Here is a 13,651-nt window from a genome sequence, read left to right as displayed (position 1 = left end):
GTACTCCATATTAATACACACTCAATTTCAATAAATACAAATTTAATATAATCGTAATAATAATAGTTTAGATTTTGGGTATTTAAACCCTGTTGGCCAGTATAGGATTTGGTACATGTGGGACCAACCAGACAGTGATCTGTGCTTCATTCATCAACACTATCCAATGCATTCATTTTGTTGTGTTTTTACTTTTTAATTTTTATGAACCCTCCAAACAGCAAGCCCGAATATCCAACCCCACAATGAAATTGAAAGCCTAAACTTTTGCTGTAGTAACTTGTAAAATAAAAAGGGCAATACTCACATACAAAATAAATATATACATAGCATATAAAGTGTTGTTATATTTGATGATAAAATTATTATTTTAAGAAATGCTATTTGTACACCAAAATCAGCCACTAATATATTTGTGTATAAATACATGTGTGGTTTAATTTATTTTCAATGTGTATTTATATTTTAACATGTATTTTATACTGTTGGCTGACTTTAGTGGTTGATTTTAGTGTACACATAGCATAACCCTATTATTTTATATAATGAATGGTTTGATCTTATTTTCTCTTCTTTGATCTAAAACAGAACTCTTAGTCTTGTTTCCTGATTTTATAATTCTACTTTAGATTAAAAAAAACTAAAATAATAAAAAATAAAAAGTAGACAATGAGAATATTAAACAATCTGAACAATGGATATGTTAGATGTTTAATTTAATAGGTATGCATATGATTATGTTCATTATTTTTAATTAGATGATTATTTCTTTTGATTCAGTTTACTCATACACAATTAACAATAGGTGAATGTTCAACTCATTAAGTGTGCGGATGATTATCCTAATATTAAGATTTAAGAAATAATTTGAGAATAAAATATTTTTTTACTTTATTAGGCTCATTTTAGAACCCATTATTTATATTATTTACAAAAGTCATTATTTACCTGATAAAACCCAAAAGAAACTGGTGCACAGGTTAATGACTAATGACCACTCCAATGTAGTGTCCATATGAATCAAACAAATTAGTACTACATACATGCATCGACCATCGTTGACCTCATCGTTATTCCATTCTTTTTTGTTTGTATTAATTTTGTCAATATTATTACAACTCCATATGTATATATTTTAGTGATCAATGGGAACTGCTTTGCTTTGACTAAAATTAAATAGCTACGCTTCTCGAATGTTTCTTAATGGACGTTAGTACTATGAGTTGCTTTATCAATGTAAATTACTTTGATCCATGTCCATTTGTTTTTACTTGTTTTAACTTATGACTTCAACATGCATATAATTACGCAAGACTTCTTATTTTTAAAACATAAAGTTTGACCTAGCTTCGCTAATTCCTATCCTGCATGGAAACGCACACATATGAGGACAAAAACTTTTAAATACTTTTTTTTTTAAATTGCAAGACAATCTAATCTGCGTAGCATGGTAAAAGAACACACATTGACCAACACTAGAAGACAATATTATTAGTTAAACCATGTTGAAAAATGATTAAAGAAACATAGGCATCTAGCTAAACAGCATACCAATCTAAAAAGTTAACTCCAAATATCCTTAGTGTTATAGTATTAAACTATTAATAAATAAACAAGTATATCGAAGACTAAAATCAAATTGGATTACTATGTATCACTAGCATATATTTAAACCATATTGGATTAGTATGGTGATTAGTTCACTAATAATTTACTTAACTAAGTATTGGAAGTTTGAATTTCGTCTTTTGCATACAGCAACTTATTAGCCAGTAATAAATCTTTAAATAGAGCTTTGGTCCACGACAAATTAGTCTTAAAAAAGTATAGGTAAACAATGAAAATATTGTTACAATGTAAACAATAGATATATCGGATGTTCATTTTACTAGTGTACGGATGATTATTTTAATATTAAAATTTAGAATGTTAAATTGGAGGTGTAGTGTGTTTTTATTTTATTAGTGGTTGTTCATATTGTTCAACAAAGTCATTGTCCCCTTAACATTCCCCATTAGTCTTTGACCTATCAGATTCGGAAATACCGTGGAAAACTAAAAAATTATAGTCAATTTAGGTTGGTCTAGTAGTTAATTCACTAGTATGTTTAAGTGTTGAAATTTCAAATCTTATCTTGTGCATTCAGCAACTCATTAATCAATGACAAACCTTTAAATATAGGTCAGATCTTCGACGGATTAGTTTTTTACATGATGGGCTAGAGAATAATAAGATTAATTATTATTATTGTCGAAAAAGAATTAAGGGATTAATGAGGCGTTGATCACTTGAATGCGTGAGGGCTCTTCTTAACTGATAGGACGACTTATTAGTTAATTAGGTAGGACATTATTATTAATTATATGTTAGCAACTGTTATTCACTTCACTTTGATGAGACTTTGAATTAATGGGGGGTATTTTTCATATGTTTGGTGACTCTCTTTATCCTTCCACAACCACCATAATTCTCACACGGTACTATATACAATACGGGCAGAGACTTTAGAAAGACGAGTGTATTAAATTTGGTACCACATATTTAGCCTTGATTATTGGAAGACATATAATTAATAATATGAAGCCATTCAACCGTATGCTTTGATATATATAGAGTATGTAATCATTGATGACCAAATGCATATTCCAATTTCCACAATGGTGTGCTTTCCCTTTTTGTTGTTATATCAATTAAATCAAAGCTCTTTTGCCTATTTCAATCTCTCTAGCTAAAATAAAATGTGACTTAAAATATGTTAAAGTCACAACTCATAAATATTAATTTGGACCCTAAGGTCACGTAATTGAACTCCCTTTATTTCTCTGTCGATATAGTGTGAATGAGGCTCTATAGCACATGGTTCCTTTGTCAAAAATGAAAGACAATGTCAAGAGTCTAAAGATGGTAGAATCAGCAATGGCATGTGCCTCAGATTTCATACGTTGAATCCTTATCTATGATCGTTCTCTTTAATTTGATGAACAATAAAAACAAGGATATGATATGATGAATGAATGTGTCTCATTTGTCAAAATATGAGGCGGGGTTTATGACAAAGAATAATGTTACCATTTAGACAAAGAAAGAAAGAGATGGATTTTACATAAATAAAATCAATACTATACTATTAGATAGCGTTTGGTGGAGAGACAGAAATGGAAAGACTGAGATTGAGAGACAGAGACTAAGAGACAGGGATTGAAATAAATCTCAATATTCTATTTGGTGCAAAATGGGAGACAGGAATTGAAACAAAAATGAAATTTTAATTTAATTTGCACAAAGGGTAAAATTGGAATTAATTAATTGAAATGAAAGTATTTTAGGTATAAAATATTATTAAAATTTCAGTTTCTATCTCTAAAAATTTCAATCCCCTGTGTCCCTACTTTTTGGAGGTATTGAAATACTGAAATTTTAGAGACAGAGACAGAAATTTTAATACCAATCTCTGAACTAACAAACACTGAATAAAGATAAAATAGAAATTGGCTTTTTGGTTGGAGAGATGGCTGAGTGGTTGATAGCCCCGGTCTTGAAAACCGGTATAGTTCACAACACGAACTATCGAGGGTTCGAATCTACAACGCACTAGAACGACCTTGTTGACGATCCTTTACTCCGACAGCATCTAGGGTTCCCCGAACAATGTGATATCTCACACCGGGTGTCCCCTCCAGTCAAGAATTAGGGCCTCACAATGAATAGCCAATATGCTTTTATCTCATGCATTTCTTCGTTCATGGTTCGATATTCTGGTGTCCTAGGCGTAGAGAAACCACACCAATCTATCCCGAACTTGGTGGTTAAACTCTACTGCGATGACAATATTGTAGGAGAGTCCCATTGGCGTGCATCCAGTAGGAAATGAACCTACGAATTCGCCAATTATGAGTTGGGCGCTTTAACCATTCAGCCATGGATGCTTAGCGGGCATCGGCGCCTGACCCTGAGATGTGGATCATCCAAGGCACATTAGCATGGCGTACTTCTCCTGTTCGAACCGGGGTTTGAAACCAAACTTCTCCTCAGGAGGATAGATGGGGCGATTCAGGTGAGATCCAATGTAGATCTAACTTTCTATTCACTTGTGGGATCTGGACGGTCCGGGGGGGACCATCTCCGATGTACTAGTATTAGCAATAGCAAGTGCATCTTTGATGCAGTCATCAATTCTCCCGAGAGGCTACATTTGCCGCGAGCAAACATATTAATGACGAGGAAGGCATTTTTGCTATGCTACAAATACTTTACTTGTTCTACTATTCTGCACAAGCCTGGCTGAGGAAGAATTACGAAGGGTAAAAATATGCGGATTAAAAGCTTCGTTTTCCCCCTTTTCTTGCTAGGATTGGAAATCCTGTATTTTACATATCCATACGATTGAGTCTCAGTCTCTCAGTCTCTATCTCAGTACCTCAAAACAAACGCTACCTTAGGGCTGGGTAGGGTAGGGTAGGGTAGGGTTTGGACTCTATCCTAACCCTACCCGCAGGTTGAAAATTTTATTAAAACTTTACCTTATCCGACTCGTGGGTTGAGAATCTCTCAACCCGAACCCTACCCGCACCATAAAGTTCTAAACCCTATCCTATCCTACCATACCCGCAGAAATATCAAATCTTTTCAAAGCAAATATAAAATTCAATCATTTCAAATTTTATACATATTAATAACATAAAAAAATAAAAAACTAATGCTCTAAATTACTAAATTAACTAACTAGTTTAGTATTTGTTCACTTATTGTAAATCATTATATACGAGAGGTTGTGGGTTTAACTCTCACTTCCTTCACTATATACCTATTTTTTAATAAAACATGTGTTATATATGAGGTGCGGATAGAATATGGTAGGGTACACCCTAAACCTGTACCCTACTCTACCCGCAGGCATACCCGAACCGTACCCTACCCTACCCGCAGCGGATTGGGTACCCGCGAGTAGGGTATGAATTGCCAGCCCTATATATATATTATTATTGGCCGAGTGGTTTTCCCAACAATTTCGATTAGGTAATGTCATATCATTAAAAATAACTACTTTTTACATTGGCCGCGTGAATGGTTATCCAAAAGAACAGATGTGCTTGTACGACTATGTAAAACGCTTTACACTGTCAGTGTATCAAAATTAAATTAAACTCTTAATAAAAAAGGGATAAGATTGCATTTAATAAGGATTTTGTTAAAGATAAGGGAAGGTTTGCGGTGTGGAATACAAGTATAGAACATTACATTATGGGTTTGTTTTGGCGTTGGGTGGCTAGACCCTACGTGAGAGACTAATATTCCTCTGAACTTTGGAAATGGATGAACACTTGAATTGGAATTCCGAGTAGGGGACAACCTTGTCAGTCAAATGGACAAGCTCATTCATCATGTTTATTTCAATTGTTGACCATTGTATTGAAGGTGGAAAACAATAATCATCATAATAAGGTTTAATGACTATGTTATTGTTAATTGTAAATATGAATACCAATTAGTGAGTTACATATACTCAGTCCCTTGTAACAGTTTGTGCCTAAAATAATCATAATGGTTTCAAGCATTATTACAGGACCATATTACTGTTATGAGCATGGCATGCCGACAAATCAAGAGACAACTTCATTGGAAGGGAAGCTATGTTTTATTTGTTAAGCAAGCAAACTATCATCATATCCTCAAACTCAAAGCATTCCTTTTTTTTTAAGCCACAGAATCAAACTGTCCCATGGCCATTTTTACCCTTTTCCCTTTTCCTCTGTGTCTTAATTGGGGTCCCTTGAAATTATGTAGCAAGCAACTAACTTCTTTATTAGTCTTTTCCATATTCCTAACTGCCAATAGGACCTATCAAGTATCAACAACTGCAACAACAGATTTAACTGCTTCTGTTGTTATACAACTAACACCAAAGAGGGGCCACGAGAATCTGAAATGTACAGCAAAAGAGTATTCATAACATTAGGAAATTCTTCTATGCTCCTAATAATAAAGCTCTTACCTTTACTATTGGTTTTTGTTAACTGAGCATAACCCTTTAATTAAATGGCCATTGGAGTTTCTAATTCAAATATTTTGTAGTCCAATTTTGATAGAAATTATAATTGAACTTAACTAGTAGCTGAATAACTAGGTTGCCATACTACATTGAAAAAATGTTTAAAGGAGCAAATGTTCAGATAATTCATGTTCAACAAATTGGATTACATGCAAGATTCTAAATAATGAACTTCAGGAGATATCTTAAATTTAATAATACAAAGTTAGATGCAAGTACTTATGTACATAATAAGTGGTGTTTAATAAGGAGCAACCCATAACAAGATATTTAAAACTCTACATCAATGCATTTTTATCTATCGCTATATATCCTTCAAGGAGCATTTACTTGCTGCTTTAAACAATTAAGACTCCCAGTGATTTCATCTGTTGTTACAAAAGACAGAATAATAATAGTACACCTAAGCGATGGAAACAACATTGATCAAGAATATATTCATAGCAGCAACCATGCTCTCCAATCCAGAAGTAAGAATTTCTATGCAGTTAGTTACTACAGTGAAAAATATGCACAAGAAGTTGAATACCATTGCATCATCTAGACATGTTGGAGGTGTGTCATCACTCATCACCGGCAAAGTTGGGAACATAACTCTAAAGGACTGGGAAAACCGACATTTGGCATATCAACAAGCTCACTTCTCCCATTGCTTAAGCATGTTATGTTGAGTCTGTTTCCTATTTGAGATGTCTGCATCATTCAGCCAAAAATTGTTAGTATCAAAACTTGGACAAGAGAATAACAATCTTGTTAAATGAACGAAATATGAAATTTTTTCAGGCAATAAATCATCCATAGATTTGGAAACTAAAATCTGTTCTAATTTTTTGCCGCTCTGTTGGCCACGAAAGAATTCAATAAGCTTCCAGTAATGGGTGGTTGCATAGAAGGAAAATACACAGGAAATAATACAGCATCACTCACCTCACAGTATACTTGTTTTGCATCGCATCTCCACAATGACGTAGGGACACAACTTAAATAACGACACCACGAGCAATGGTCATTCAAGTTAACACCTCGAAGGAGAAAAATCAAGCCTATAATGTACCTGCCAACATTTTACAACTTTCAGATTTTGGGGCCCTAGAGTGATAATGCAAAGCACCCAACCAAGGTAGAATGGGAAATGTGACAGCATACATCACATAACACATAAGTAATGCCTAACAAGCCTCAACACAATGAATATATCATTGTAGCTTTTAGGGCAGATTCACAAATCTTGCCATACAAAAGAAACGCAAGCAGTATAATATCCAGTGATGAAGGATAGACAAAGAACTAACAAAGAAAATCATTTGAGTACACTGCAAACTTTTGAATATATGTAAATAAAATAGAGCAGAATTAAGACAGAAAGAAAACACAGGCGAATTTCTCTAATCTTAAACCATGGAAAATGGTTTAGAAAATGTCAAATCTCTAATGTGAATAATCTCAAAGAAAGTAATATTAAGAAAAGAAAGCAATAAAACAAAGGAGATCTTACCCAGAAGTCAGTAGTAGGAAAGAGATGATCCACAGGATATATTGATAAGGTTTGTGCCTATTCTTCAAAGAAGAAGGTGCAGAAGGAGAATTTCTTTGGACAATCCACTTAAACTGGGGTCGAATAAGGAAAACGAAACCCAGGAAGAAACCCGAGAGAAATCCTCCAATATGAGCAAAATTGTCCACATGTGGAAGGATTCCAACAGCTAAATTGATTAGAGTGATAACTATAAGAGTCAGCAATGCAGCAACCTGCAAACGAAAGAAAATTAGAAATGAAATCATAAAAATGGCTGCGACGAAACGACAATGTGGATTATTTATTAGGAAGCAGTTTTTAATTCAATACACTATTGGTTTGGCTCACACACCTTATTGGCATATATGGTCCAATTCATTAAGATCTCTGATAGCATGCCTCCTAATAAGCCAAACAACGCCCCAGAAGCACCAACAGAGATACCTGATTGAATGAATAGAGCAGACAGCAAGCTCCCTCCAAAACCAGATATCACATACAGAAATCCAATTCGAACTGCAATAGCACATCGAAGGTAGAAATTATGATTCGAGACTACAAATCTATTGAATTTCTTCCAGAACAATCTAAATATGCAAGAATAATTACCAGAGCCATACCAAATCCAAATTCTTGCTCAAGCCGAATTCCAATAAAAACAAGACTCAGCATGTTGGCAAGTATATGGACAACTCCACCATGCAACCACATACAAGATAATAGGCGCCAAGCCTCGCCATGAATAACTCTATCTACTACTAGAGCACCCATCTTCTCTAATCTGAAGGAAACAAATAAAAAACATGTGAGTACTACATCAAGAGTAGCTATTGTATCTACCTCTAATATCCACAATCCAAAAACCTTCCATAGTATAAACATTGGTTAGTATACCTTCCACTAGCTATTGTATTGGAGCAACTTGGGATCAGTTTAAGTTTAAAGCTCACCAATTATACAGATTTCAGAAACATGTGAAAAAGAATATGAATTGTTTCAAAATATACATAATGTGAATCAAATCACTAATACATGATAAGAATCATCGGAAAATAGAACTCACGTGTATGAAGAAGGGCCAAGGAGAGGGTTTTCCTTAAGGGGCTGAAAAGAGAACCTGCCGAGAAAGCTTGCAACACACGAACCGCGAAACAAATGTTTCGGACAATCATTAACGTACATTGTGATGATGAACAAGACAACGTTAGCCACCACAAAGCACGGTACCAGCCACGGGATCCACCGCCTGAACAAACTAAACTCACGGTCGTCGCGGTTGCGCGGGGAAGCATTTGAGGATGAGGAGGAGAAACCCGCCGGCGAGGTTCTCTGGATGTGGCGCGGAGGAATTGGGGGGCTCGACCCCTGCCCATGATGGACGGCGGCGTCATCGCGGCTCGGATGAATCTTAACCTCAAGAGTGGCAGAAGATGGGTCCCTCCCCATGAAGAAATTTGACCAAAGATTTCAACTTTTTTTTTTCTTTCTTTCTCTCTTTTTTTTTTTCCTTTTGGTTTCTTCTAAGGCATAATTGGCGGATATGGAAAGAAAAATTTAAAAATTTTGGGGAATGTAGGTTACAGAATCCAACAAAGCCCAGAGAATTTAGGGTTTGTTGTTTGATAGTAACGTTATTGCAATGTTTCGTTTTGATTATTCATTTAGATTTGGATGAGAAATTAGCTCTACAGCAGCAATGTTTGTTAATGGTTCGGTAATTTGGTATGTAATTAGTGTTCTTCGCGATCGTTTGTTTGTTTCTGAGTTACGTGTTGTGTACTTTGCCGCTGGGATTTGAATATCGATAACATCATCTTCAAAATTAAGTTAAGATCATTTTCATATAACGAACAGGAAGTACCCGTGTTATTACTTGTAATTATTTATTTATGAGAAAAAATCTTAGACATCCTGACTATTATTTTAAAAGATAAAGAGGTTTTCAATAAAAAAAAATAGAGTAAAGGATAAATTCGTCTCTAACATTTTAAATCGTGGATTTTTAACTCTTTTAAGATTGAAAAATACAAAACGACCCCTCACAAATCAAAACGCCGTACAAACCGGTCTTTTCGTTCAATTTGGTGTCCAACACGTAACAGATTCTGTTTACCTGGCGCCTATGTGGCGTGGATATGCGCACGTGTCTTCAGGATGCTGGTAACGGGGCTGATGTGGTGCTAGTGGAGAAAGTAATGGGACATTGTAGTCCTTGGGCACTCGCACGACGTCGTTTCTGGTTAATGTTTTGCAGTGGTGAGTGTGACTTATGAAATATGCCAGTGCTGCCCATATCAGTGAGAAAGAATTACAAGCCGTCCTAGCACTACTAAACTTTTCCCTCCAAAAAATACAACGCTTCGTCTCCGCATTGTCGTCGTTGCAGTTCCGTGGAGGAGTTCCATATTGAAGCTCCGTGGTTATACCTGCGTCTGCCGTAGAGAGTGGTAAGTACATTGATGTTCAATCGTTCTGCTTATGGCCGTTATTTGCTATCAATGTTGTAGGATGAGACTAAGGGATTGTAACTCATTGTCATAGGTGATTAGTTGTGGGGTTAGTCATTTGCCATGTGTTGTTTAGAGAGATTTTGGAGATTTAGATAATAAGGGGTGGTTTTGTATTTTGTTGTGGATTGAAAAATTTTGCAGATGGTTGATGTCTTTGGTGTTCCCGTGTTCCATCATGGGGGTAACTTTTCACGGAGGGCTAGCGGTGAGTTGGTGTATCTTAATGGTCAAGTTGAAAAGTTTTCTCCGATGGACTTGGATTTTGTCAATTTCGGCGATCTGGTCATGATGTTCAAAGGACTGGGATATCAATCCTATAAGGAGGCTTACTAGTATGATCCAAAAAGTAAAGATATGGAGTCAGGGTTGCATGTACTGAGGGGGGACGCAGGGATCAACCAAATGCGACAGGCTAAGTTGAGGAACAAAGATACTGAAGAGTTTTACATTTTTTTGACTATCCTATTGACGAACATGAGATCGCAGATGATGATTTTGAGAAAAATGCTGAGGTTGAGGAAGAAGTCGATCCAAATGACTTGGAGAAGTCGGATGGCTCGTCTACCGACGATGATAGCACTTACAGTGATGAAGATGAGCCGTATAAACCACCACCAGCTGGTTATGAAAGTGGGAGTGATACTGGTGAAGATGATGAGGGCAGAAGGGTTAGAGCTGCCAAAGGAAAGAGGAAACATGTGTCTCCATCGTCGCGGAAAGGGGTTGATCCCAATGAGAAGCTAAAAAAACAAGCAACACATGAGTTTAAAAGGCAGAGATTTAAAGCAAGAAGGGTGGGCTCAGCTGGTGAAAGTTCCTCAAGGTCTACTGGGCCTGCTAAACAGCCCAGCACTAGTAGGCCTGGAAATCAGCCCAACATATCTAGGCTTGCTAGGGAGCCCAGCATGAGGCCAGCCGTTGCAGATTATGTCAGTGATGTAGACACTGATAATGAAGACATTGTGTTTGAGTACGAGTCTGAAGAGCTGCATACCCCTGTCTCATTAGAGGATGAAGGGAACAAACCACACTGGCATGAGTTTGATGAACACTATGACTTTGGAGAAGGCAGATTTGAGCTAGGCACAATATTTGCTACAATAAAGAGGTTCAAGGAAGTTGTGAAGGATTCGTTTATTGCTGAGGGGAGGGAGTTGGTCTGGATTAAAAATGATAAGGAAAGGGTTAGAGTTGGCTGCAAGAATGAGAATTGTCCCTGGATTGCTCATCTATCATACAATAAACAGCTGCAGTGTTTCCAAGTGAAAACCTATAGGAGTGAACATACATGCGCAAGAGATCTGGGAAGCAATGCGGCTGACCAACACTGGATCAGCAAAAAAGTGGAGAAAAGGATGACCACCCATCCCTATATGAACACACATGAGGCCATTGATTTTTTAAAAGAAGAGTTTGATCTAGTACTACACCCTAAAATGGTTTACAGAGCTGTGAGGGAAGCCAAAGACAGGATCATGGGAAACGAGGTAGAAGAGTATGGGAAGCTTAGAGACTATCTAATGGAGATACATAGAAGCAATCCAAGGTCTACTGCCTTGTTGGACGTTATTCCCCAGCCACAAGCACCCCCAACATTCGACAAAATGTATATATGTTTCGATGCCTGCAATAGGGGATTTAAGAGTGGATGCATGCCGTTGATTCACTTGGATGGAGCATTCCTCAAGACCTATCATGGGGGCCAATTGTTATCTGCTGTGGCACGGGACGCTAATAACCAGTTTTATGTCATTGCATTTGCTGTGGCAAGGTCTGAATCGAAAGAGTCATGGAAGTGGTTTCTGACCCTATTACAAGAGGACATTGGAGATGTGCAACAACATGGTTGGAATTTTATGTCTGACATGCAAAAGGTTAGTAAGTCAGTTTCTCTACTTAATTTAAGTACATATGATGCAAAATGATGAAAGTCCTTCCTGAACCATTCTGTTTCAGGGACTGATGACTGCATTGAAAGAGATAATGCTGAATGCACATGTGCGCAATTGTGTCATGCACATGTGGAAGAATTTCATCAACCGTTTCAAGGACTTATATATCATGAAAATTGTGTGGGACTGTGCAAAATGCACAACTGTGGCTGAGTTCAAGACAAGAATGGAGAGGCTAAAGGAAGTTAATCAGGATGCCTGGTCATACCTGATGAAATTTGAACCTGCAACATGGGTAAGGGCCTACTTCAGTCATGGTCCAAAAGTGGACAACCTGACTAACAATATGTGCGAGTCTTTCAACTCCAAGATCACAAAGTACAGATGCAAGCCTATACTCACAATGTGCGAAGAAGTGCGCTGCTACCTCATGAGGCGTATGGTTCAGCACAAGAGACTGATAGATTGCCATCATGGAAAGCTTGCACCGGTTCAGGAAAAAAGGCTGAAGAGGCTTGTTAAGCCAAGTAACAAATGGACTGCGGAGTTGATTGGTGATAACAAGCGCAAGCGATTTGAGGTCACATACAAGGGATCTAAGTTGGATGTGGACCTGATTAAACATACATGTACATGTAACAGATGGCAATTAATTGGTCAGTGTGTAATTTTATTTCTCTAAATGTTTCTTGTTGGATTTGCCTGCCTGCTGTTGCTGTAATTTTACTTATGACATTGTTTCTTGTTGGATTTGCCTGCCTGCTACTACTGTAATTATATTTCTGTAATTGTTTCTTGTTGGATTTGCCTGCGTGCTGCTGCTGTTTCCTTACTTGCATATGTCCAATTGTTATCCTTAATTTGTATATGTCTAATTGTTATCCTTAACTTGTTGGATTTGCTGGGAAAGGGATGCCGTGCACTCATGCAGTTGCAGCAATCAGAAAAAGACATGACAACATGGAAGATTATGTGCATCCATGGTTATGCATGGAATCACTGAAGAAGACTTACGAGCACTTCATTCAACATGTTACAAGTGAAGAGTTCTGGATACGGTCTGATCAGACTAGGCCTGCTGCACCTGTCATTAAGCGGCCAATTGGTCATCCAAAGGTACATAACAGGCAGAAGGACCCAGCAGAAACTGTTATCGAAGGTGAAAAACTGAGGAAAAGTTTCTATGTGACCTGCAGCAAGTGTGGTCAAATAGGGCACAACTATAAGACTTGCAAGGGTGCGCCATCCAACCCAAATTGAAAACCTAAGACCAGAAAACCAAAGAAGAAGACCCAAGACAACCTTTCTCTTGTGGTTATACCACTGTCACAATCAGCACCTGAGGCAGATGTACTTGACTGGACTAAGGATCTTTATGTCCCCCCGATAACATGTTTAAGAATTTAGTTGTCCATTTTAAAAGTGTTACAGGACTTGTTTGTATTTTTTGAATTTGCCTCATGGCTTTATTGCTTTCTTTATCTCAGGGTGAGGAGCATGACTCAGCTACTCTAACCAACCAGAACCATTCTACCACTTCCACAACTCTAGATGTGGCCCAGCAACAACCTGCTCCACAAGTTGCATCTGTGACCACTACTGCAACCCCTGCAAGACAAGGTCAGGTTCCATTCAAACTTCCAGCTAGAGTTCCAGCAAGGCCATCCAACAAAACATTCAGACT

At 37.1% G+C, this 13,651-nt stretch overlaps 1 protein-coding gene across 2 annotated transcripts; it reads right to left on the bottom strand.

Annotated features, from left to right (window-relative positions):
- Window positions 1-5,384: 5,384 nt before the first annotated feature.
- On the bottom strand, window positions 5,385-9,381 carry LOC107612769 (RHOMBOID-like protein 1). 2 transcript variants are annotated; one of them, XM_016314500.3, is made up of 7 exons: window positions 8,629-9,381; window positions 8,186-8,346; window positions 7,918-8,081; window positions 7,545-7,798; window positions 6,977-7,103; window positions 6,579-6,742; window positions 5,385-5,920 (listed from the first exon to the last, which is right to left on the bottom strand). In XM_016314500.3, exons 1-6 carry the CDS (start codon window positions 9,009-9,011, stop codon window positions 6,620-6,622), a joined length of 1,212 nt encoding a protein of 403 aa, XP_016169986.3. In that variant the 5' UTR covers window positions 9,012-9,381; the 3' UTR covers window positions 5,385-5,920; window positions 6,579-6,619. The 2 variants fall into 2 exon arrangements, with proteins under 2 accessions (XP_016169986.3, XP_088353810.1); XM_088497684.1 differs by lacking the exon at window positions 5,385-5,920 and having other exon boundaries at window positions 6,214-6,742; window positions 8,629-9,365.
- Between the last annotated feature and the right edge of the window lie 4,270 nt (window positions 9,382-13,651).

This window comes from Arachis ipaensis, chromosome B8 (assembly GCF_059453495.1).
Source record: "Arachis ipaensis isolate K30076 ecotype BB chromosome B8, ASM5945349v1, whole genome shotgun sequence".
NCBI classification, from domain to species: domain Eukaryota; kingdom Viridiplantae; phylum Streptophyta; class Magnoliopsida; order Fabales; family Fabaceae; genus Arachis; species Arachis ipaensis.
Note: the sequence above shows the minus strand (reverse complement) of the source record. Positions and strands in the feature narration are given on the sequence as shown.